Source organism: Oculina patagonica, chromosome 2 (assembly GCF_052425735.1).
Source record: "Oculina patagonica isolate OP01 chromosome 2, crgOcupat, whole genome shotgun sequence".
Classification (NCBI taxonomy): Eukaryota; Metazoa; Cnidaria; class Anthozoa; order Scleractinia; family Oculinidae; genus Oculina; species Oculina patagonica.
Genome location: NC_135759.1, coordinates 19,063,946 through 19,089,614, shown reverse-complemented (window position 1 = coordinate 19,089,614; position 25,669 = coordinate 19,063,946). Strand labels below are relative to the sequence as shown.

General features: G+C 35.2%; 1 protein-coding gene across 1 annotated transcript in view; it reads right to left on the bottom strand.

The window, feature by feature from the left end:
* LOC144643384 (myoferlin-like) overlaps positions 1 to 22,831 on the bottom strand; it is a 136,435-nt gene extending 113,604 nt beyond the window's left edge. The window contains exons 1-19 of the mRNA XM_078502600.1: positions 22,623 to 22,831; positions 20,859 to 20,914; positions 20,084 to 20,175; positions 18,270 to 18,375; positions 17,753 to 17,889; positions 16,843 to 16,897; positions 16,012 to 16,143; positions 15,856 to 15,918; positions 15,183 to 15,233; positions 14,950 to 14,980; positions 14,270 to 14,340; positions 13,508 to 13,564; positions 13,362 to 13,412; positions 12,307 to 12,353; positions 12,089 to 12,171; positions 10,884 to 10,933; positions 10,198 to 10,251; positions 9,677 to 9,745; positions 9,431 to 9,474 (exon numbers count right to left, since the gene is read on the bottom strand). Of these exons, the coding sequence (XP_078358726.1) occupies positions 9,431 to 9,474; positions 9,677 to 9,745; positions 10,198 to 10,251; positions 10,884 to 10,933; positions 12,089 to 12,171; positions 12,307 to 12,353; positions 13,362 to 13,412; positions 13,508 to 13,564; positions 14,270 to 14,340; positions 14,950 to 14,980; positions 15,183 to 15,233; positions 15,856 to 15,918; positions 16,012 to 16,143; positions 16,843 to 16,897; positions 17,753 to 17,889; positions 18,270 to 18,375; positions 20,084 to 20,175; positions 20,859 to 20,914; positions 22,623 to 22,716 (1,343 nt within the window). The 5' untranslated portion in view covers positions 22,717 to 22,831. The remainder of the gene's footprint in view (positions 1 to 9,430; positions 9,475 to 9,676; positions 9,746 to 10,197; positions 10,252 to 10,883; positions 10,934 to 12,088; positions 12,172 to 12,306; positions 12,354 to 13,361; positions 13,413 to 13,507; positions 13,565 to 14,269; positions 14,341 to 14,949; positions 14,981 to 15,182; positions 15,234 to 15,855; positions 15,919 to 16,011; positions 16,144 to 16,842; positions 16,898 to 17,752; positions 17,890 to 18,269; positions 18,376 to 20,083; positions 20,176 to 20,858; positions 20,915 to 22,622) is intronic.
* Between the last annotated feature and the right edge of the window lie 2,838 nt (positions 22,832 to 25,669).

Sequence of the window (25,669 nt, the reverse complement as noted above, 5' to 3'; positions counted from 1 at the left end):
CATCTTCTGTTTCATCTTCATCAATTGGTGGTGGTGGTTCAAAATTGGGCATTTCATATTCATCTTCATCTTCTGTTTGAGTTTCATTAATTGGTGGCGGGGGTGGATAATTTGGCATTTCATCTTCATCCTCATCTTCATCAATTGGAAATTCTGGAAGAGGGTCAAGCTCTTTTAACCCTTTATTATTCAACTTTTTAGTTGCTTCAATTTGTGTATCGAGACGAGATGTTACTGGTTTAAACATTTTTGTAAATTTGATTTGTCCTAATTCATCTGCCAATTTTGAAGACATTATTTGATTATTAATATTCTTGATTTGATTTTCAACTTCTTCTTTTTGATTAGCAATTTTTTGCCAAGCTAATAGACTCATTTATATATATTAGTGTAGATTATTATCAATCTTTCATCAGTCTTCCAGAAGTCTTTCATCAGTCTTTCATCAGTCTTCCAGAAGTCTTTCATCGGTCTTTCATCAGTCTTTCATCAGTCTTTCATCAGTCTTCCAGAAGTCTTTCATATTATATAACTGATATATATAATATGAAAATACCAAATTATGACACTGAAGACGATATAGTCTCGAACTTTAAACAAGTATACGATTTCATGCCAAATCAATGTTTTCGTATGCTACTTTGCGCTCCGAGTAATATGGGAAAGACTAATACTTTAATGCATATGATTTACAATTTATTATATTTCGATAAAATATATTTATATGCAAAAAATTTAGACCAGTCTAAATACCAGAATCTTATCAATGTGTTCCAACCAATAAGCGATGAAGCTGGTTATAACATTATTGAAGCTAGTAACGACCAAATAATTCCTGTTTCTAAACTAAATGATGATAATCAAAAGCTCGTGATATTTGACGATTATGTTTGTGATAAAAATCAAAAACCATTAATCGATTATTTTATACAAGGGAGACATAAAAACTGTAGCGCGATATATTTGTCTCAAAGCTATTTTAAAACGAAAAAAGACATAAGACTTAACTGTTCGCATTTCTGTATTTACGAATTCCCAAGTGCTAATGAGAGGGCACTGATATGCCGTGAAAACAGTATTCCAAAAGAGCTATACGAGCAAGCAACTAAAGACCCATTCAGCTTTTTATATATTGATAAACCACGTAAATTCATAACAAAAAATTTCGATGAGAAGATTTAATCTAACATATTAACAGAAAATGGGGTACATTAATGACGAAAATGATTTTATGCATACCAAATATTCTCAAAGTGCAAAACCTGCAATTGGTTTTAAACTGACAGCTTCTGGTGATTATGATATGGACAAGAAGAAAATATTCGGTCTAAAAACTCAGGATGACGTAGCCTTTGATGCCGATCTAGATACCTACGCCAAGGATTTAGGGAGTGCTGTTAATAAACGGTATGTTAACCAATTTTTAATGAAAAAAAACAGTGACGAAACACATTTTGATTGCGTAGGTTTATCACTTCAAAATACTGAAGATTATTACGATGGGTTATATAATGACCGTTCAATACCGAATGTCAAATACGTGAATTTACAAGACAATAAGTTAAGATCAGAGCTAAATAACAAACTCACTGACAAAGCCGATCTTAGTACCAATAATGAACAAACGTTTAACAGCATAATAAATGTACCGAATTTCGATCAAGGCTATAGTAATATGTCTAACGTTATGAATAAAAGGTATATTGACTCAAGAGATGCGCTTAAAGCTGATAAAACATATGCCGATAGTACTTTTTTGACAAAACAGACAGGTGGAATTCTAGCCCAATCTCTTCAGAGCAAGGCAGACAAATCGTACGCTGATGATACTTTTTTAACTAAGAAAACAGGAGGTGTCTTAGCTCAAAAAATCCAATACGTGCTTGATCATACGAGTGAATCACACGTTAGTCCAATTGATCAAAAAAATGTATTCGATAAAATTATGACAGATCAATACAATCAACTGTCTGAAGAAAATGACATTGAACTTGGTGACACAATTGAGCATCCAAATCCTGTTCATCAAATCAATAAAAAGGTGATAGATGCAAAATTACTTCTTGATAGTTCGAAAAATTACTACTCAAGCAGATTAGGTATCAACATGTACTCATATGAAATCGATCATTACACGATGATAATTGAAATATTTTATCCAACAGAAATTGACAAAAATACCATCGATATCGATGCCGTCTCATTATTAGACACCGTAAATAAAACAACTACACGAACTCATGATGATTATTCCAGAACTCTAGTACAAATTAATAAATATCAGCAACATCCCAACAACTATTTGTATATCGATATCGTCTTAAAAATGAAGTCTGGACACTCATATGTCCAAAAATTGCAAACATACCTCGTTATTTATGGGATTAAGAGCTTTCAAAGTAACGTTGATCCCACTATATACGATCAAATATATTATATAGCTAATGATCAAATTGTTTTCAATACACCAATCAATATGAATACACAGGCTATTTATGGTATTGAAGAAGGTACTACTGATGATCAAGCTGTGAATCTCAAACAGTTAAATAGTTACAATAATGCTCTCAAAATCTCCCTTGAAAACAAAATTAAATTACTACGACCCAAAAGTTATTATAATGAAGTGTTTGAATACTTTTTTGATTTATTAGATGTATCGAATTTTACTATGTCAGATAGCAACGGCAGTGTTGTTTCTGGCTTAGGTAGTAATCTCGTTTTTCAAACTACTAAATTGTTAACAGAATTTGAACCAAAAGGGGGCTTTATAGGTGTTTTCGTAATTAATTTAAATGAAAATATCACTGAATCAAATGACTACACTATATATATATCATTTAAAAATGACTATAAACTCGGTGATAATAAAAGAATTAAAATAGAATTAGGCAACGAGGGTAGCTTTCATTTCCCATGGATAAAAGTAGAGAATAATAAATTAGCACTTGAATATGATTTAGATTCATATACAGAGCAAATCAGAGATGTTTATATAACTAAATTTTTAAACCTCTGGTATACTAAAATAGGGAATCAATTTAGAATCGCTGTTTGCAATAATGCTATGAGTATTGATCAAACATTTTCTGGGTTTAATATCAATACATCTAGCATTAAAATTTCTTCAGATTACTTTGTACAAAAAATTGGTTTTAGTAACACAGCAATGTCAGTGAATAGTCGAGAGTATCACAAAGTCCAATTTTTAGATAAAACAATGGGTATATTCTTCGAATAAATTATCTAACTCACTATTATATGAAAACTGCAGATTTAATACATGAGATGCTGAAAACTATTGAACGGTTGATTAAAAATATCAGAAAATTATACAACAGATTTAAAAATAGAAAGAAAACATTGTCTAATCAATAATATATGACAAAACAACGCAAAAATATATTCGAATGGAACCATATTAGTGACAAGTTAAATCAATCGCAAATTCAAGAATTGAAAGAATACTACAAAGTTTATCATAAAAAGTGTTGGTGTTATAAAAAAGCTACAAAAAGCTTTAGAAGGCTAAAATTAATAGGCAATTCGCTGGCTATTTTATTCGCTTCAGGAGGCATAGTATCGTCCATTTCAACTGGTGGTATCAGCCTGATTGCAATCAGCACGGGAGCTTTATTGATACAAGGCTGGCTTCAGCATCAGAATCTCGATTTAAAAATTCAAAATGGAATTTTTGCTTATCAAAGCTATCAGCATTTGCTTAATACAATAAAATTCATGTTAAGAACGGGGGAATATGAACTATCCAATATCTTTTTAATGATGAAAACTACTGACGACTACATATGCGATACCGGTCCAATAATCGATCGGTATCTGCTCAAATATGATGATAAATTTACTGAATAATCCGTGCAATCTCAGCCGATTTTAATGCTAAAATCTCACCCCAATACCGATCATTAAAAGCTCGCGTTTTTTTTGATTTAGTAACACACATGAAATTGTATGGGATACCGAGCATTTTAAACAGCTGTCTTATAATATATTTCGTTGAGATCATCCTCTTTCTTCTTTTATTTATAGATGGAAGAATAGTATCGATCTCATGAAACACTTTGTAAATCTTATCGCGCTGATTATGAGACAATTGAACTCCATTTTTAATACATAAATCGTTTAAAACATTCTCAACATGGTATTTACGATGATAGATGCTTTTACGCCATATCTTGTGTCTGTTCTCGTAAAAATCGAAATACTCATTGTAATAAATAGAACCATGAACCAAACCGCAATTAATACAAACATTAATACCGTTTTGATTTGACATATCCTGCTTACTACAGCATGGCTCAACATCCTTGTTACCTTCTATCAATAGTTGATCGCATAAAGGGCATATAGTTTCTTTTAAAATTTTTAATTCATCGTGGATTTCAGAATTACAAACCATTATATATATAACACACATAACTTCACGGCACAGCTGTTTTGGCAGTAAATTTTAGAGTAAACTTTTTGAGTAAACTTTTTGAGTAAACTTTTTGAGTAAACTTTTTGAGTAAACTTTTTGAGTAAATTTTACTCAAAAAGTTTATATATAAAAAAATTTTTACTTGTTGAAATATGATTGGTCAATAGAAATCACGTCATTAAAAACATTGTGGAACCATCTTTTACTCATTAATCATTTATAACTTATGGCTAAAACCGTAAACTGAATAATTATGTATTTAATGTTGATCCTTACGAGGCCTTCCACGTCGTCGTTTCTGGTCTTCAGGTATACACTCTAAACGTGCATGATTTTTAGACTGAATTCAGAACTATTATTGATATAAAGAATAATTATGTATCTTATATTGAGGAAGGCCTTTGAGAGGCTGATTGCACAGCATATTAATAGCTGTCATTGTTACTTGTACTATCGGTAACCAAATATATAATTATATCTGGTTATTTAAAAATAAGAATTACTATAAACTGATATAAAGAAATATTTTATAATATAAAATAAAGAGAAAATGGCTGGGAAATGCAAATACGATAATGACGATGATCGGATAAAAGCTATTCGAAATTCAAAAACCAAATACATGCTTAATAAACAGTGGAGATGCGACGTTTGCGATTACGATAGCAATCTAGCATCTAAATGGATGCATATGAAAACTAAAAAACACATCACAAATAGTATATTAGCTGGTCTACGAGAGGATGATCGGTTTGAAATAATCGATGAAGAATGATATATATAATTAACACTTCATGCACTTTTACAATGACTAAATATACAAATATAACTAGTTATTTAAAAATCTGAAATCAAAAAAAATGATTTTACTATAAGACACTTAAAGAATTGGTTATACTATAAATTAAAAAAAATGGAAAATAAAAATATCTCATCTAATAATATGAACGAATCAGATCTAGCTAAGCTATCGAAAACCGATCTTATAAAAATGATATTATCACTAAAAGCAAACCAACCAAGAGTTTACAAACCTAGGCAACCAATCCCAACTCCTCGTAAGAGTGTAAAACAGAGGGTGCAGGATTATGAGGAAAATATCATTCAACCACCTCCTGAATTTAGGGATGATTACAAGCCTATACCAATGCCTAGGACTATAAAACAAAAACCAATTCCATTACCAAGGACTAAGATAGAGGAAGTTGATAAAGCTCTGAAAGGTTACACAAAGTCTTTTGAAATTGGTATAAAACACAACAAAGACCCGTTATTACAACTACAAAACACAAGGAAAGCTGTTGAATATCATATCATAAAAGAACTATCAGCCATGAAAGGACTCAAATTTGTTGAAACCATCAGAATCACATTTTCAAAGATGACTAATGATATTACTATATATAAAACAGCATACTTTAATAGCAAACCTCAGACAATCATCAATAATCTGGAGATTGCAGAATCACTACAATCATCTAAACAACAGATATTAAATTTTGTAACTCAGTGGATCAGTGAAGGATCAGGATGGACTATCAAATCTGTTGATAACCATTATCTTAATGTAGTGAAATATAAACCAATGAGAGGCTCCTCATACATTCAGCTACCCCAAGAACTTAGAAACAGTGCAAAAGGATTGATTAATATGAAAAATGAGGATAATGAATGCTTCAGATGGTGTCATATCAGACATTTGAATCATCAGGAAAAATATCCTCAGAGGATTAAAAAATCGGATAAAGCATATGTTGAAAAGTTAAATTATGATGGAATTAATTTTCCCGTATCTATCAAGCAGTACAACAAAATTGAGAAACAGAATGAGATTAATATTAACGTATTTGGTTATGAAGACAAGCAACCATATCCCATCTATATATCAAAAGAAAAGTACAGCAATCACATGAATCTATTATTGATAACTGAAAATGAAAACAAGCATTATATTCTTATAAAGAATTTTAACAAATTCATGTACAACCAAACCAAACATAAGGAAAGGAAGCACTTTTGTATGTATTGCCTACAGTGCTTTAGTTCTGAAAGAGTATTAAACGATCATAAGGAAAACTGCATACAAGTAAACGGAACTCAAGCTATTAAAATGCCAACAAAAGACAATAATATATTAAAATTCAACAACTACCATAAACAGCAAAAAGTTCCATTCGTTATATATGCTGATTTCGAAGCTATAACCGAAAAGGTCTCAAGTTGTATGCCCAATAATAATAAATCCTATACGGAGACATATCAAAAGCATACTGACTGTTCATATGCTTTTAAAGTTGTCTGTTGCTATGATGATAAATACACCAAGCAAGTGCAGATATACAGAGGCGAGGGAGCTGTTTACAAATTCATGGAAAAGATGCTAGATGAAGTCGATTATTGCAAGAAAGTGACGAGAAAACATTTTAACAAACCATTAAAAATGACTCAAAACGATGAAGATGTATTTCAACAAGCAAAAGCATGTCATATCTGTGATAAATTATATACTAATGATGATATCCGAGTGAGAGACCATTGCCATATAACTGGTAAATACAGAGGCTCAGCGCACCAAGAATGCAATCTTAAACTGAGAATAGAGCCTGATAAGATAAAGATACCAGTCATCTTTCACAATCTTCGGTGTTATGACAGCCATTTTATTATGCAAAAGATTGGAGCTATTGTTAAGAACCATACATACAAAAATAAAAAGGGAGAGACTAAACAAATGAATATCAATGCCATTCCTAATAATATGGAAAAATATATGGCTTTCATGCTTGGGAATCATTTAGTTTTTCTGGATAGCTTCCAATTCATGAACTCAAATCTTGAAAAATTAGTAAATAATCTTCCTAAAGAATCGTTAAAATATACCTCAACCATTTTCAAGGGTAAGAAGCTTGATATGATGTCAAGAAAAGGAATATATCCGTATGACTATATGGACAGCTTTGATAAATTTAATAAGGGGTTACCAACTAAGGAAGACTTTTACAGCATATTAAATAATGAGCATATATCAGACAAAGACTATAAACATGCTCAAAACGTTTGGGATACATTCAACCTCAAAAATATGGGTGAATACCATGATTTATATCTTCAATCTGATGTGCTTTTGCTTGCCGACGTGTTCGAAAACTTCAGAAAAACCTGTCTTCAGTATTACAAATTAGATCCGTGTCATTATTTTACGTCTCCAGGCTTATCATGGGATGCTATGCTAAAAATGACTGATATTAAACTAGAGCTGATGACAGACATTGATATGTTTCAATTCATTGAAAAGGGTATGCGTGGAGGAGTTTCTTATATTGCCAACCGCTATGGTAAAGCAAACAACAAATATATGAAAAAATATGATAAGAAGGCGTCCTCAAAATATATCATGTATCTTGACGCTAATAATCTATACGGTTTTGCTATGAGTCAGTACCTTCCGACAGGTGGATTTAGATGGTTGACACAAAAACAGATCGATGAGTTAGACTTAGCTAAGTATAAAGAAGATAGCCGAAAAGGAATGCTACTTGAAGTCGACCTTGAGTATTCTGAATCACTGCATAACAGTCACAATGACTATCCACTAGCACCGGAAAAAGTTCAAGTAACTAATGATATGCTATCAGATTATTGTAAAACCATCGCTACTAAATACAATATTTCCACGGGGCTAGTACACAAACTGATACCTACCTTGAATGATAAAGAAAAATATGTTCTACACTATAGAAATCTACAGTTGTATCTTGATCTTGGTTTGAAACTAAAGAAAGTCTATCGAGTCCTTGAGTATAATCAATCCCCATGGCTTAAGCAATACATTGACTTCAACACTGAAAAACGCAAGAATGCTAAAAATGCTTTTGAGAAGGACTTTTTTAAACTAATGAACAATTCTGTATATGGTAAAACGATGGAAAACCTTCGAAAAAGAGTTGATGTAAGACTCATTACAGATGAGAAGAAACTATTGAATATGGCTTCTAAACCAACTTATGTAAGCAGTAAAATATTCAACGAAAACCTCGTAGCTGTGCATAAAATCAAAGAAACGCTCACTTTAAACAGGCCGGCATATGTGGGTATGGCCATCTTGGATTTAAGCAAGACGCTGATGTATGATTTCCATTATAATTATATTAAAAAGAAATATGGTAGCAAAGCTAAACTACTATTTACTGATACCGACTCTTTATGCTATGAAATTGGAGCTGAAGATGTATATAAAGACTTTTTTAATGATAAAGAGAAATTCGATAACAGTGACTACCCTGAAAAATCACCATTCTTTGATAAAACAAACAAGAAAGTCATTGGTAAATTCAAAGATGAAGCTTCTTTTATTCCTATTTTAGAATTCATTGGTCTGCGATCAAAAATGTATTCTTATATTAAAGACAATTTACAATTAGGAAAGACTGCCAAAGGAATCAAGAAATCCGTCATCAAAAAAGATATCACACATGAAAACTACAAAGACACTTTATTCAATAAAACACAGATGCATCATACTATGAAAACCATCAGAAGTCAAGGCCATCAACTTGGAAGCTATGAGATTAATAAAATATCACTGAGCTGTTTTGATGATAAACGGTATATACTTGATGATGGCTTAACAAGTTATGCTTACGGGCATTATAATATAAAGCAATAATTTTCATTATGATTTCTAGTATAAGAGATTTTTAAACGCACCTTGATTTCAAAATTTTAAAAAGAGTATAAGAGATTTTTTTTTTTGATTAAAGGGTTTAGCAAGGGTTGGTTTTTAAGGCTTGGTTTTTTCATTTTGGTTTTCAAACTTGATTCCATTTTGGTTTTCAGTTTGGCTTCGAGGTTTGGTTTCATTTTTGATTCTATTTTTGATTTCATTTTTGATTCCAGTGCTGTGCAGTAGTATAGGAGTTGGGGATGTAAGAGATTATAAAAATTTTTATGATCTCGTACCCCCAACTCCTATACTACTTAGACAAAACTCACCAGTCAAATATTTGAATTTTTGCTCGCTGGCACATTGAAGGAAACTGCAGGAAAAAAAAAACAAAATGACGTGACTATCTACACGGATTCATTTTCAGGATGAAAACAGTCAACGGATTATAATATTCCGAGCAAGTTGATTTGATGACGGAGTCTGCATGATAGGATTAAGAAGTACAATTTCCCTTATTCAGACCGATTTAATATTAATATTATGAACTGAAGAAATGCAATATTTTTTTTTACCATGAATGGTACTCTTATCGTCTCCTTAAATTCCGGGCAGTCCGTCTTGTATTTAGTGGAAGTCTGATTCTACAGTAAAAGGAGAGAAGATAATAATGAAACACTGTATTCTAGACTTCTGCAGAGTATCAGTTAAAACTGGCGAAAGTCAGCAATGAACGACAAAATTCTAAACACTCTTTTCCACTGAGATATATTACAACTTTGGTCTTAGCCATGATGAAAGCAAGCCTACCAGATATTTACCTATCTGGGTAGAAGTACAGTGCTTATATAGTCAAACAAAATGTGTTTATTTTTTACTCGCAGAGTTTAATTGGAAGGGAAGAGTACTATTCTCCTTTCTAAAATAGCCAATGTCCTTGATATTTAACGACTCTAAAAGAAAATATCTAAAATACAGGTTTCTTTAATTTGCACGGGCTTCACTGACACTTGTTTATAAGCGATGGCAGAACGGAGCCGAAGAAATCGTTCAAACTGCCGTTCTGTGTATAACAGGTGCAATGGTCAAACTGTACCTCTTTCCCACAAAACTGAAATTGAACGTAAGGATCCACGAGTTTTTCATCGTCCTATATTAAAGGAAAAATAAGTAAACGCAAATTAGTTATAACGGAAAAATAGTAAGGTAAAGAGAAACATTAATTTAAGTAGGGTAGCCCATTCAGCTCTAGTATCCAGAAAAAAATACTAAGCTAAATTACAATAAAAGGAAATTAACACGAAAATAGCTTCCAGATTTTTTTTATTTTTTTTTTTTATTGCAAAACGCACACAGAACGTTCTTACAAGGTGACATGTTCACTACTAATTACTTACTACACAAGGCTTCACTAATTACTTACTATACAAAGCCTTAATTATTACTTACAATACAAAGCTTACTCTACTTACAGTACAATACACTGCTTACACTACCTACATGACAATTAAATTGTTTACAACACACTACTTACAATACAATACTCAATTTCTTAAAATTTAATATTTATACTTATAACAGCGCAATACAATTTATCTCTTTTAATACATTTACAAAAAACTACCAACTACTTTTGGCTTATTAAAGATAAGATTTTTCGTTATCTACTCTAATGAAGAAAAAAAATGCTACATGTAAGTAACCGCGTACGTCATTAATTTAATTTTGGTGCGCTAGACATGTGACATGCGTTTCCAAACATTCATAGATAAGATGAATTACCTTCTGCATGTTAAAAAATTTCTTCACACCTTGCATCAGTGCAGTATCCACTACAAATTGAAAAACAAACTTACTTATGTCACAAAATTACTTATGTTTTTCCGTTTAATCTTGTTCGTTTGCTATCAACGCAAGTTGCAACTGTTTTCATGTATTTATTTTGCAACATGATAGTGGATGCGGTCACATCTACGACGTAACTAAAGTTTAACTATAGTTAGTCTCAAGTTACGTGACGTCATACCTAACTATAGTTAGTGCTTTCAGTCGTCTTTGCGGTCACACCAATGCAGCTCACTATAGTTAGTTCTGATTAGCTTTTGAATAATTTCAAATTTAAATTAGTTCATGAAAGCCCTTGTTGTTGATGTGTGTCTAGTTGTTCCTCTATTTTTTCTATTTTTGCACGGCATCTCGGCGTTGAAGAAAATAAAATGAAGTAAGGATGCTATAAGCCGAAGAATTCAAGCTTTATGTCTGCTAACATTGGTGATGTGTACTTTCTTGGCATCTTGTTTTTCCGTTTTTCCTTCCCTTCACGCTTTGTTTTGCATATTTATGTCCATCTCGCACGTGCGAAAAGAATTGTCGCATTCTGATTGGTTTTTCGTTTGTAAACTTAAGACTAACCCATGAACCCTGCTTGGGTATAACTATAGTTAGTGTGTATTGTTTTAGATCAGCGAGGCGTAAATTTTCTAACTATAGTTAGGGTGAACAGAGAAGCGGTCACATTACCGAAATATCTAACTATAGTTAACGCCGTCTTAACTATAGTTAGCAGTCCAGATGTGACCGCAGTCAGTAACATGCAATGTTACTGACTGTTACTGTTACTGTTACTGTGCAATGACATCAACAGGAACAATTATTAAACTTTACGTCGATTTTAGGCCAGTGTCGATGCCAGTTCCGATCAGTGTCACTGTCGCTGTCTTTTTTACTGTCAATCTCAATGTCAATTCAGTGACAGTGTGTCTGTCAGTGTTAATGTTTTATTATATGTTAATATGTTATGTCCTTCTTGTATGCCGTACATTTCCTTTTTTCACCTGTGACTTATTTGCACTGTACTTGAAAATATATTAAATATTATCAGGAGAGATTAGATTTTGATCACCTTAACAAATGAAAAGGTCAAGGCTCTTCATCTGTGCAAATGTACTAATCCCCAATAATAGCAATTTGAAAAAATATTAACTTACTTTGAGGAAGATCCTCTGCACGATAAACTTTCAAAGTAAACACTGCTTCTTGAAGACCAACTCCAGTAGGCCTGAGGAGATTTCTGTAAAAAAAATTTCGATGGAGAATACAAAATAACAGGTTTAAAAGTTTGCTTCCCATGGATTTTCTACCTAGAAATAAGACGATAAAAAGATATTTATTACTCCGACGAAATAGTTATCAGTCAAGTACTCACGCCTCGATGTCATCAGAGTCATCTTCCCCAGCGAGCTTGGACACAGACTGGAAAGCAAAAAAAAAAAAAATAGAAAGTGAATGGAGTATTATTGGAGTATTAGTGAAGCCCTGAATTTAAACATTGTCGTTCTCATTGTTATTGCAGGGCCGAAGCTGGTAACAGGCGAATCGAGGCACTTGCCTCGATAAAAATTTTGAATTCGTTTATTTTTTTCATTTATTTGTCAGAGGCTTTGCATTGTAATAATACTTTAAATATGCCAAAAAACGTTCTTCAATTTTCTGATACAGTATTGTCTCGTTAAGAATTTTCATCTAGCTACGGCGCTGCATTGTCACCTGTTGCTAGTCACTTGTTCGAGGTTCCAGCAGCATTTTAAAAAAAAGTTCATTTTTAATCACGATCGTTGAATTTCATTCCCACCCCACCACCACCACCACTTTCACCCGCCTTTAATTTCTCCAATGTTATACTGAACGGATCCGAACGACAACAAAACCAGTGACTGAAATTATTGCATAGGGGGAGGCGGAAAGGGGAATGGAGGGTGTGGCAAGGCAGAGCAACCATACGATTACAAAAATTTGTCTTGATTAGTTATGTACCAAAAATTATTGATAGGTGTATTAGCCATGTTCTAAACGAGCAGGGAACTGGGTACAAACATATTTTCTCTGCGGTACAAACATCCAATATCGATTGAATTGAAAAATGGGGCATGTCAACTGAAAGAGCATCCAAAAATTAGTAGATTCACCAAATTTGACGGTTATTGGTTTAAACCCAACGGCATGGTACACTTAGTATGGATTGGAGGGACAGGCGTCCTCCAATCCATACTAAGCTCTCTTATTTTAAAAGTGTACCATGCCTTTGTGTTTAAACCAATAACCATCAAATTTGGTAAATTTACTAATTTTGCGATGCTCTTTCAGATGAGGTGCCCCATTTTCAATTCAATCAATATTGAATATTCGTACCAAGAAAAAAATATGTTCGTACCCAGTCCCCTGCTCGTTTAGAACATGGCCAATTGAGGTGTATGTACTTACCGGCGGTTTGTCCCCAGGTCCTAGCACAATCACGGACGCTTTGAGGTAGCCCTACAGTCAAATATTGGGGCAAGAAAATTAACTCTGCCAGATCCAGACTATTAAACAATCAATTTTAAAATCATCATTTGCAAGGCTGCACTTACGGCGGGTGAACCACCTTTAGCAGTCCCTCGAACTCCTTTGGCGCTCTTTCCTTTACCCTTTTTAAAGAGAAATTAAAATCGTCAGAGGGTGATAGAACTTCAATTCAAAAACCTCTTACTAATAATATCTGTATGTTGCTGTGTGGTTTCGTACAGACGTTCAGATGACGTTATCTGCCTTCATTCTTAGTCTTACAATTTTGTATAACGCTTTCAAAGGATCTGTACTTTCAAAATGTTTGCCCGTTGACTTGTTCTATACAAAATCACATAACTGGGGGTATTTCTTACATAAGAAAGCATATTAAAGGTAGAAAAAAGACTCGTTCTATTGGGGATATTGCTTATCGTTATTATTTTCTTCTTTGTTTTTGGCACGCGGGGGGGGGGGGGGGGGGGTGGCGAGATGAATAAACAATAAACAAGCAAGCACATGACTGCAAATGCAGTGTTGCGCCACGCCATACTGATACCAGAAGTTGGAGAGTATAGGATTAAAATTAAATTGGAGTTAATTCTCTACTTTCAAGCAAGCGCCTAAGATTTATTTATTTATTTTCATCTTTGTCTTAAAGTCAGGTTTCTCGCAAAAAAAGCTCTCCGACTTGAAAGTTAAAAGTAACTCTCCGTCCCTTTATTTACAAGTATTTAGTTTCTAGTTTCTTGTCCCAGATATATCCACTTTTGTGACGTTATTAAGATTGACTGTTTATATTGACTGCGATGGAAATTGAGATTCAAAACAAAAATCACGACACTTACCGCCTCTTCTTCGCCGCCTCCTTTGTCTTGCGGGTTGCTTAACAGCATCCACTTACGAATAAAAGAATGACCTGTTTATGAAAAAAATGACAACTTAGCAACAGGATCCCACATTGAATTCCGCCATGGTTTCATTCAGCTTTCCAATGCAGTGTTCATTAGAGTTGACTAATCGGCACTAAATTTACATGGGTATTATTATATTATCTGTTGTTGTCATCTCCTCAGAGTGGAAGACACAGCATGAAAATTGGGATTTACGTGAAATTAAAAGGTGGTTAAATCTGGTGTAAAGTTGGTTATCCAACTTTACACCATCAATTAAATGTTGGCAAAGGTGGCTAAACCGACCTTTACACTACCTTTTGTAAATGCGATTTAAAGTTGGTGCGAAGGAGTCTCTTTATCTTCCTTTTCACTTGAGTGTAAAGCTGGCATAAGGGTCAGCTTTAAAAAAATGTAAAGTTAGCATAAAGCTGATTAAATTCCAAATTTATGCCAGCTTAAAGTTATGTTTTCATGCTGTGAGAGTTACCTTTTTCAGTTAGAATAATGCTGTATGCAATTGCGTTATTTTCTGATTGAAAAATCTGAAGAATCCGAATCTTATCAAGCACTTTAACGAAGATTTGCAAAGACAGGAATTATTCTTTCAAGACTTTATCAATCAAACCACATACCTGGCATCTCGTATATTGAGTAAATATCAAGCTGAAACAAAATTTAAACTTGAGTAAGAGAGTGTTTACCAACATCATATAGCTAGAAAGGGGCCGTTACAATCACGTTAATAGATCGTCTTTCTGATCTTTGTTTCATATTACTTGGAACCACGTCACATTCAGGAAAACCACTACATGTATTATAACTGTCTTACTGTTTACTCGAATTTAAATTCAGCATTTAATAATACCTCAAAGTAGCCCAGAAGGGAATCTGAACGGTACTTTCTTGAGTCAAAAACCTGTCAAAAGAAAGAGAAACTTAGAAATCAGGTGCTTGGGGCAAGGGGACAGATTGTAAAATTTTTAATGTTTGTCTTAAGATTGATCATGACGCCCATGCCAAGTGCAGCAAGGTATATTAAGTCAAACCCTATCGCTCTGACCCTCTTATATTCGCTTAGTGTCGCAGAATGTTTTCATGTGGTGACCTTGTCTTACTTAGAAAAATATAAACAAAGTATGCTGAATTGCGCACTACATTTAAATATTTTAGTAGTTAGAGTGTGTGAAACCGGACGGCATCGACCGGGCAGCAGTATGTTGTCTGCCACCTCTGGATCAACCATTTTGGGATACTACACAGTACCGCAAATTAAAGTTTGTAGATATGGGGTTAACCCGATTAAGCCAATCAGGATCAAGGACGCAATTTCAAAACAATTACAAACGGTCGCAAAGCCAAACCGGTACAATTGGACACTACCGTATATATTGTAGTTTTGTTTACTCCGCAGTTCGCTCCCAAAAATATTCAACATGCATGGCATTTAAACGACTGCTCATAGAAGACATTCACGGACTTAACTGTTCACAGCCTAGCCAAAAAATAAATGTTTCTTGCCTTGTGAATATCATACTCACCTCAAACGAAACTATTTCTTCAAATAAATCCATTGGAGAAGCATGAAAACTAAATGAAAAATTCTGTGGAAAAAAGACAGTGGATTAAACTAGAAGTTTAAACACTCTTTTCTAGGTTAAGCCCAACAAAAACAAAGACATTTCAAGATAACTAACCTCATTAAATGCAGGATTGTTTGTGCATTTCTTGATTTTTGAATCTTTGTCCTGATCTGCTACGCTCACTCGAACAACAGGATGAATGTTACCTCCAGTTAATTGCCGGGCCTCAAACAACTTTACTCGGATCTGATTGGCAATAGAACAACAAAGTGGCAATGTATTGCTGATTGTATAACCGAGAGGTACTCCCTTCATAAGCCTGGTTATCACTACCGACGCAAGCAAAAGCGCAAGCATAAGGCAAGCATGCAAGCACGAGAAAAGTAAAAAAAAAAAATGACCCTTGTGCTTGTACTTGCCGCAAGCACAAGCACAGGCATCAAAATTCAAAGCGGTTGTGTTTTTGCTTGTGTCGAAGCCGTTTTCTCGGTGAAATAAGACCCGTCATTCATGCGTTTGTGCTTACGCTTGTGCTTGCGTCGCTAGTGAAAACCAGGCTATAGTGGTCTATATCAGTGGTAAGGGTCTACTCGAAAGGGTTGCCTTTTTCAGGGTAGGCACTGATTTTAACGAATTGAAGTGTAAAACAGGGTAAGAAAAAGGTTATTTAGCTATTTAAAAGGGCCTTTCGAAATATCTCGAAAAGTCACACCTAATAACGGTTGATTCGTCTGAGTATTTAAGGGGTTTCTCAAGTGAAACTGAAGTCTAGAAAAAGAATGTAGTATTTCTACTGAAGGTATGAGAAAGTGGTTCAATGAAAGTGTTACCTTTTCTGTCGAGAATTTTATATAAAGGAGCAACCATTAAGGATGTCAGTCGTTTTCTTTGCCTCTAATTCGTTCAAAAAAGGTTTTAAAACTGAAACTTTTTTCTAATGGGTACCTGGAAATCCTGTGGTTTATTTGATAATGCCTTCCTTTTCTTTCGGCGCCTTGACCTAAAAAAATTCACGTCACAACCGACAATTATAACAGTGGCGTCTATACTTTCTACACTTTTTAATCCTTTTTTTCCGAAAGTAACGTAATAGGTATAAAGACTTAGTTTACTATCAATAAAATTAAGCTTTGTTATTGGTTCAGCTTTTGTTTTTTAAAATTAAAATTGTGAAAAAAAAAAAAAAAAGGGGGGTTAAAAAATTAAATAATTTTTTTTTTTTTTTTTTTTTAAAATTTTTAAATTTTTTTCTCAAAAAAATATTTATTTTTTTTAAAAAATATCCCTCCTAAAAAAAAAAAAAAAAAAAACCACTTAAAAAAAAAAAATTTTTTTTTCCCCCGCGCCAACCCAAAAAAAACGCCATTTTGTTTATGTGCGCGCGCTAATTACGCGCAATATTCTGCGCAGTAAGGATGCGCAACGCAATACTAGGGAATCACCTAAAACAAGGCGTTTGCACGTGGTGGATAAATTAAAAAAGGAATCCCCTTGAGTGTATTCAACATCCTATTCTGTCCTCCCCTAAAACTCTCTTTCATTTTGCATCAGGAAAACAAAAACATTGAAGGGTTTAACAGGTCTGATCCAGTCTTTTTGGTAGAATGCCTTGTTGCAAGTTCATTCTTAAGAAATTTTCCTAGCTTCTCATCGAACTTGAACACGCTCCTTAAAGTCTTCACACTTATTTGTATACGTTCATTCTCCTTTTCTCCATTTTGAATCTAATTTAGCCGAAAAAACACGTCTTCACTTTGATTGGCTGCCCGAGCTGAGGTTTCTCTAAATAAACTGACAGAGCTTAACAAACGTAGAACCAAAGCATTCACAAACATATCTGCCAGAAGTGCCTCACTTTTTAACTCCTGGCATGCCTGGTTCTCCAATTTCTTCATCCTCCTCCATTTCCTCATCTCCTTCAGCTTCACCTCCCTGTGCATCTTGCTTAGCGGATGGCGGTGGTTCATAAGTTAAGCTGATTTTGAGTTTGGCCTGTAAACAAGAACACGAAAAAATTCTTTTATGTGAGCTCAACAGAGTATTTTTAATTTTAAACCTGCTAACACCTGCTAACATTCGACGACTATCGTCTCTCAATAATGCTTTACGCAACTTCTTTAGTGCTAACAATTTATGGGTCCTTGCACGATTTTTATTTCTGTGTACCTTTGGAGAAAGCATCAGTTTCGAGTAACGTTCCACTTTCCACTCCCATTTTGGGGTCAATTTGACACGCCGAAGAAATTTGGACAAAATTCCGGAAACGTTTTGAATAAAAGGCGATTTTTCTGCCAAAACAAAAGGCCTGATTCCTTAATGTATACATAACTATATCTTATGAACAGGATATCCCAAGAGATCAATAAACTTACGGGCGTGGCTCTCTGCTCTCCATCTTTCAAGTCTACTTCGGTGTCCAGGGAGTTGTTTTTGGAGCGCACCAGGTTGCTTAACGGAACTGATGCAGAACCGAGCAGGCTGCGACAAGGGGTTAAAGAGGAAACGACAGTTTATTAGTTTTTTCCACTGCCGTGAATAAAATGATCATCCGTTTTTTTTGGCAAATAGTAAAAATTATACGTACAGTATTTATAGAAACTAACACTGCATGTTTCCATTTATAATCCATCAAATATTTTTCTAGCGCGCGATTCGTCTAAACACGTCATGTGATGCAGCCAAAACTGAGGAATACCAGATGATATCTTCAAGTGATATTCCCCAGCTTTTTACGCTTGCACTTTTAGTTTTCATCGCGAGTAAATGGTTAATTGAATAGAACTGAACATTTAAACATACTAACGCCGTTTGAATCACTTTATACCAACTGAATGAGCTGTCTTGTGTAAAAATGTTTGAAGGATAATAAACGCATTAACCATCATATGGCTACAAACTATGCACTTGTATTTGCCTTTGCATGGACATTATCTATTCTTCGAAGATCAAAGTTTTCCTTTCTTTGCTTTCGGACCGGAAAACTGTTCGCTTCTCGGAACAGATAATGTCCGAGGACAAATATCACTGCATATTTTCGCGCCAAATGAATATATTGTTTATATAAAAGTTAATTTGCGATTCATGATCGTGACTATGAAAAATACGTTTACTCTTATTATTTCTGTAGGAGTTTTGCGTGTTTTTAGCTCAATAAACACAGAAACTATCAATCATCACGCAACTTTGTGTGAGTCAGAAATCAAAATTATATGCTTCTTTGCCTGCGGCAAAAGACTTGTGTTTAAAGTTCTTTAAAAATATTCGAAAATATCGTTTTAGCACCAGAATTCAGTAAGGAAAGTAAGTCTTTTATCGACCATAGGTGGCTTTTCTCGCGATTAACAGTCACTGCGTTTATGTAAATCACATACAAACCGAGCAAATATTTTAACAGCGGTCCGATGAAAAGTCTGGTAACTCTATTATTTATCTTTACGGCTCTTGAATATATTAAACGAAACGCGATCAATGTGTACCGATCGCGTAGTTATATTAAGAGGGGCCGTAAAAATATTATGAGTCTAAGAACAGAAATTAAAAATAAATTGCCGATTGTAGATCTGTAATTGCAGTAACCTTATCAGGAAAAAAGATTGGTAATCGACACACTGGGTTTTTTTTTTTAATGAGTGAGTATAATTGATTTTCGTGGTTTAAAAAATTCATTTATTCAACGTATTTAGTTATCACGAAAATTCTGTATCAATGTAAAACAACTGCGCACATTGGTTCAGGGCAAAATCCCCCCCCCCCCCCCCCCTCTTCCCTTCTCTTTGCGTTCAATGGTATCTTAAAAACCCGCCGAAACATGAATTGTTCTCACCTTTTTTAGAATAAATTCTTTTTTAGAATTTGAGGAATAAAAAACTAAATTTATTAATGTAAATTACATCTACAAAACCGAATAAATATTTAAAAAATGATGTTAAACTCCATTTTTATTGTCAATTGAAAAATCAGAAACGATAAGAAAACCAAAACATTATAGTTCAGGCTTGGCTATGGCTCCCGCTAGCCTCAATTTTTAAGTGATCACAGCTTTAGAGTTTTGTTAGGCATAGAAGCCCTAAATTTAGTGTGAATTTAGAATTTTTGTGCATTTATTTAATTAGTGACAGATTAGACCTTGACCTTGCAAGATATATATGTATACTTACAACAGTTTGAATAACTCTTTTATACATACCGATTAGCTGTTATTTTCTCCCAGTCTTTAACTTTAAACATAAGAGTTTCTTGAGCCGATAACTCCTGTCCGTTGAGATCATACTCGAATTCCTAAATAAAATATACAGTGTTTTAAGAGCATTAGTATTTAAAGGGACTATGTCACGGGTTTTAAAAGATTTTTAAACAGCAAAATTCATATTTTTGTCGTAGGAAACATGGTCCATTTTTATTAACAATTGCTATTTTAGAGCACTAGAACTTTAAAAGCACGTTTGGCTGCAGATGGCTTGGATGGAAATGGATTGCAATTTGAAAAGCCACCGTTTTCAAGTTGTTTCCGTGCGCCTTCAAAAAAAATAAATATTTATAGCCGAGGTTTGATATCTATCCCCAAATAAAAGTTAAAGCCCCGATCCGGTCGGGGGGTCCCTTCCGCGCTGCCCTTCCCTCCCTCCCTTCCGTCGTCTCCCGGGCCCGGGTGCGGGGGGGGCCGGGCCCCCGCTCCCGTCCGGGGTCCTGGGCGGGGGGAGAGGCGCGTCGGGCAGTCACCGCGTGGCGGGCTCGGGCACCGGGGCGGGGGGCGCGCGCCTCGTCCTTCTGCGGGTGGGGGGCGCGAACTACACTTATTCGAGGCTAATGTTGCAAGATAATGTTTTTCATGGGTAAAGTTGCCTACCATTTATTTAGTTACAGTCTAGACCAAAAATCTGCGGGATCCCCGTGACATACAGTATAAGTCCCTCTAACACAGACAACTTTAAACAAAATTTTATCCGGCAATAAACCATTACCTTGTTCCACTCAGGATTGAGTTCATCTTTAATGACGTCTGTTTTCTGTTCCTGACCTAGGAAGAAAAGAGTAGAACGCAAAAGCAAATGAAATCCTAAGCTTATTTTTGCGGCATCTTGCTTTGAAAAAGAAATTCGCTAAATTTTCATTCTGTTCGCTCTTTCAGCCGTTATTTGGCGGATCAAAATATAGTTCATGTTCAAACTGAATACACAAATTCCACTGTGAGACTAAACTATTCATTTTCTCTTGCTTTAACCTTTGATTCTTTAAATTATTAACAAATGTGAACCGCTGCAATTGCGCTTAAACTTATGCCACTATGGTTTTAATGAACACACATTATTTCTATGGTCATATCAGAAGCCGCTCTGCAATATTCAATAGAATACTATACTGAGTCACCGACTTTAAAGTATATTTCTTTGCGATAAAACACCATGAATTTTTTTTACATGCTTTTCTTTTTCCATAACCTGGCTACCCTCCACAGATAACACAACCATTCAGCTTTTCATCGACAAATTTTATTCGTGTTTCTAGTTGAATTTATTCCTTGACTCCGTCGACAATAAAAAAAACATGATAAAATAAAAAAAAATATCACTGCCATCCCATTACTGCCACTTTGGGACTTCTTTATTATTACATATATTTCGGGGTTTTCATGTATTGTACCATTTTGGAATTACCTTAAAACGTCGCAAGAAAATATATAAGGAAAAATAGAAATCTCCGGGACGTCTTCGTATCTAAAACTGATTAGCATGTCAAAATGGCCTCGTTAATTTTGGTTTTTAATGACGAAGTACACAATTTTTACACCTATGCGACGATACTATTGTCCCAGTCAGATAATTATTGCTTTGCATTTCACTCAACTTTTTAGAAATTTCAAGCAATTTCTTTTAGAAATTACACTTAACTAATAGATTATACTACAAGTTCCTAGAAATTCGGAACCCTAGAAAAAGCACCTGTTCGGATGATGTGATAATCGCTATTATTTAAAACTTATAATTCGCAGATCGGTACACCTGTTACGATCAGCAGTACAAAAATGATAACTTTTGGCGCGGTGGTGATAACAACGCTTTTGCACTTAGAATGATTCTTACTTATCTACTGCTAGCATGATTGTTTATGTTTTGCCTGTCACGATTATTTATACGCCTTCACTTCAGTTATGGCCCACGCGAAATTTCGAGAAACGACACAATTTCCTCCACACTCGCTCTTTCTGTCTCGGACACAATTTGATTCGTCTTCTACTAGCTAATTAGGGAACAGCGCATTTTGTGTCCAACTTTCTCTCTAGTGCGATTATAACTTAAAAATTTATTTTGATGTAGCTTAAATTCAATGCATGCCTTTATTTTGTCTGCGACGCAAAGACAACGTATAAATGATATTTTCTAAAACAGATGGGCTAAAGCGCCTGCTTCTATTTTTTCTATACTACACCAGCTATTTGATACGGTTAAAAGAAGAAACAGGCGAAAATGAGATAGAATGGCTACTATTTTACTAGGAATTCGACGGAACTACCTTTCAAGAGGCGGATGTAGTTTCTCCGTAAAGAATTTACCTGCTTCATGACCGTGAAAACGGTAAATATTTCCGTTGAAAACACTGTGTGCGTCATTATAAGAAAACTAAAGGTATGCACACGGATAACGCGAATCTTCGAGCACAACAATACAACATAAACAAGGATCAAGCACTAGCTAGGACGCAATTACTTTATGATATATCACGCTTACCTTGAAAGCTTACTACCACGTAAGGATCGCTTTTTCCGCTGAATTTATCGACATCCGGGAGATTGCTCGCACTTTTCACCGTCACCTTTAACATTTTGGGACTTTAAGCATCGATGCTCACGCTTAGTTTTTATCGTAACGAACACTGAAATGCGTGATCTTTCAGTAAAGCCATGGGATGTCGTGAACGGAGAAAGCGGGCATTTGCATGGAGTTGACCCCACCTTGCTTCCACGCAAGGCAACTGTTTGTCTACCTTATTTGTTCGATACCGTCAATCAAATCTGGCTATCAGCATAATTTGAACTTAAAATCACGAATTTTATTTTGCCTTAATTTAAAAAACTCATTACAGAAAAGGGTGTGATCGCTTCTAATTAAGTGAAATATGCGCATCAAATTCTCATTTTTGAAAGGCGAAGGTGTCTGTTGTGGCGTTAAACTTATTTTTACTAAGATAAACACTAAACCCTAATACATATTATCTGTAAGCGCGTTGCCAAGCTCATGAAAAGCAATAATCGCTAACAAAACACCTTACAATTCATAAAAATGGAAATTTGGTTATACATTCTTTTGAATCTGCCTTGTTACGAGGGTGATCAGTGAAAGTGTCGTGTTTTAAAAGAACGACTTCCCGTAATAATTATGTAATGTTCATATAACATATGTGAAATACAGTTTTCAAAATGAACCTAGATTAAAACATGTGTTTATTTCTTTTCAGTATGCATTCTTTAATCCAGGTCCAGTTTGGCTGTTTGAATGACTGGTCCTGATTTAGATCGTACAGACATGCTGGATACCGGTTTTCTTTCCTCTTTTCCGAACCGTGCTTAAAACCCACTGTCTCCGTGTGCCCTTTAAAATCATTACAAGAGCGGTTGAACGTACTTTTAATTAATTTCTCATATATATCGCGCTAAGTAGAAACGTCTACTTGTAGTTTACGGATCTGACTAAACATCACAGGTCATTGTTAAGTAAACACAGCTTTATGTTAAACGAGGTAAAATTGCTAATTTCGTTGCATTTCAGCGCCCGAGGACATTAAAACTGTCCGTGCTGTATTGAAATAACAGTCACGCTATTCGCCTGGTTTCGTGCAGTAACATCTCACGGAAATTTCACAATCTTTGGGATCTCTGGTGGTTGTCAATGTTTTTGTGCTAAAACGGCTCAGTAGTATATTGAAGATGGACAATAAAATTGTATTGTATTGTATTGTATTGTATTGTACGTCTGGCTACCACTCCACCTGACCGTTCGGGACGGGAAATTTTCGGGACATCGATCATTCTCGTCTCCAGAGCCGCTTGTCCAAGTTAGCGAATGGACATCGATACGCGTTGCAGTTTCGAGAGATGCTGGAACTGACGGTAATTTAACATTTTTGTCTTCAAACAACGGAGTTATACTAAGTTATCCGGCTGGAATTAAGCATTTTGTGAAATGCGACCTTGTCGGGCGGCTTAATCTGTGAGGCAGAAGGATTCTAGAGTGACTGTAGAAGTGGCATTGTGGTACGTCATGAATTACAGTTTAATTTGTTAGTATTAAAATATCGTCTTTTACATTTCAACTATCAAGTTGTATATGTAAATATGTACTTTTTTATAAAAAAAAGACCAGAAAAATAATTTTAATCTGTAATTATAATCAAGCAACGTTTGTTTAAAACAAAAGAAGTTTGAACACTGTCTTGTCATCTGAGTTACTTCTCTGACTGCAGGACAATGGAGTGACGGTACAATGTTCAGTCCCTCTCCTTATCTCCTTGCTGCCTCGTCCCAAACATCGCTCCGTCGTTGGGGCACAATGAGCGTGGAGTTATGGGCCAGTTGCACTAGGGGGAAAAAGCCAGTTTACATGAATATCTGAACCGATCAAATACACGGTAAAAATCCAAATGCAACAATCTGAAATGTTATTTAATTTCACTTCAGGGGCATAAAAACAGAAGAGAACAGATACCAAGGACAATACAGTCAGTTTATGGCGGCCTTTTCGGACGTTGCCATAACATATGTTGCCGGTTGTGTGACTGATTTTGATACACTGGTGGGATGTGAGAGTGAAATACGGTCGATGAGTGTTTCGCGGGGCGGAGAGGGGGAAGGATCCCGCTTCCAGCTCAACGCACTCTGCTTCTGTGGGTGCGATTGGCTGCGTTCACTGTCGGTTTGGCGGCCGTGCAGCCCTCTCGCGGTCTCTGCTGATGGCCCGTGGGGTCACCGGCGGGCGTTCCTGGCGGCTCGACGGTCTCGGGTCGCGGTCCGAATCGTCCATTCGAGAGTCGGTACTTAGTCAGTCTTTGTTTGGTGGGCGGTTGTCACTCCTGTTTCTCATTTCCGCTTCCTCATCTTTTATTTGCATCTTTTAGTGTTCTTGGACATCTTTGTATCTTTGTGTTCATCTTTTTTTCTTTCACACACATCGAGTATGCAACAAACAGATGTATGTCACGTTTTTGTCCGTCGCCATAGTCAGTCCTGTTTTGTTCCGTTTCAACAACCTTGTGGTCCTTGACTATATATATTGGAATATCTTTAAAGCCAAAACTGGACAGAATAAGCCCTTCCATGTTCTGCTTATACTTCTAGCTATCAAAAAACACTTTAAAAAAGAATGAAGATGAGTTTTTCAGCAATGGCACGAGGGTCACACGAGCATGGGACAAAGAAATAATCTGATTCCCCGACGGGAATGGAACCCATGGCCTCCCAGATACCGGTTGGGAGGCCATGCATGGGTTCGATTCCCGTCGGGGAATCAAATTATTTCTTTTTCCCATGCTCATGTCATTGTTGAAAAAATTTATCTTCATTATTCATCGCCGAGCTTAAAATTTACCATCTTTATTATTTACTTGAAAAAGGGTGCAAAAGGATGTAAAAACCGCGAAAGGGCTTCTATTGTATAAAAGTAAAAAATAACAACAGTTCATGTCATATGCTGCCGGGTTCTGTAATGTGAATGGTTTAATGTTCGGCGCGATTATAGTAAGTAGCCTGAATTTCAAACGTCTTTTTCTGGTCGCTTACTCA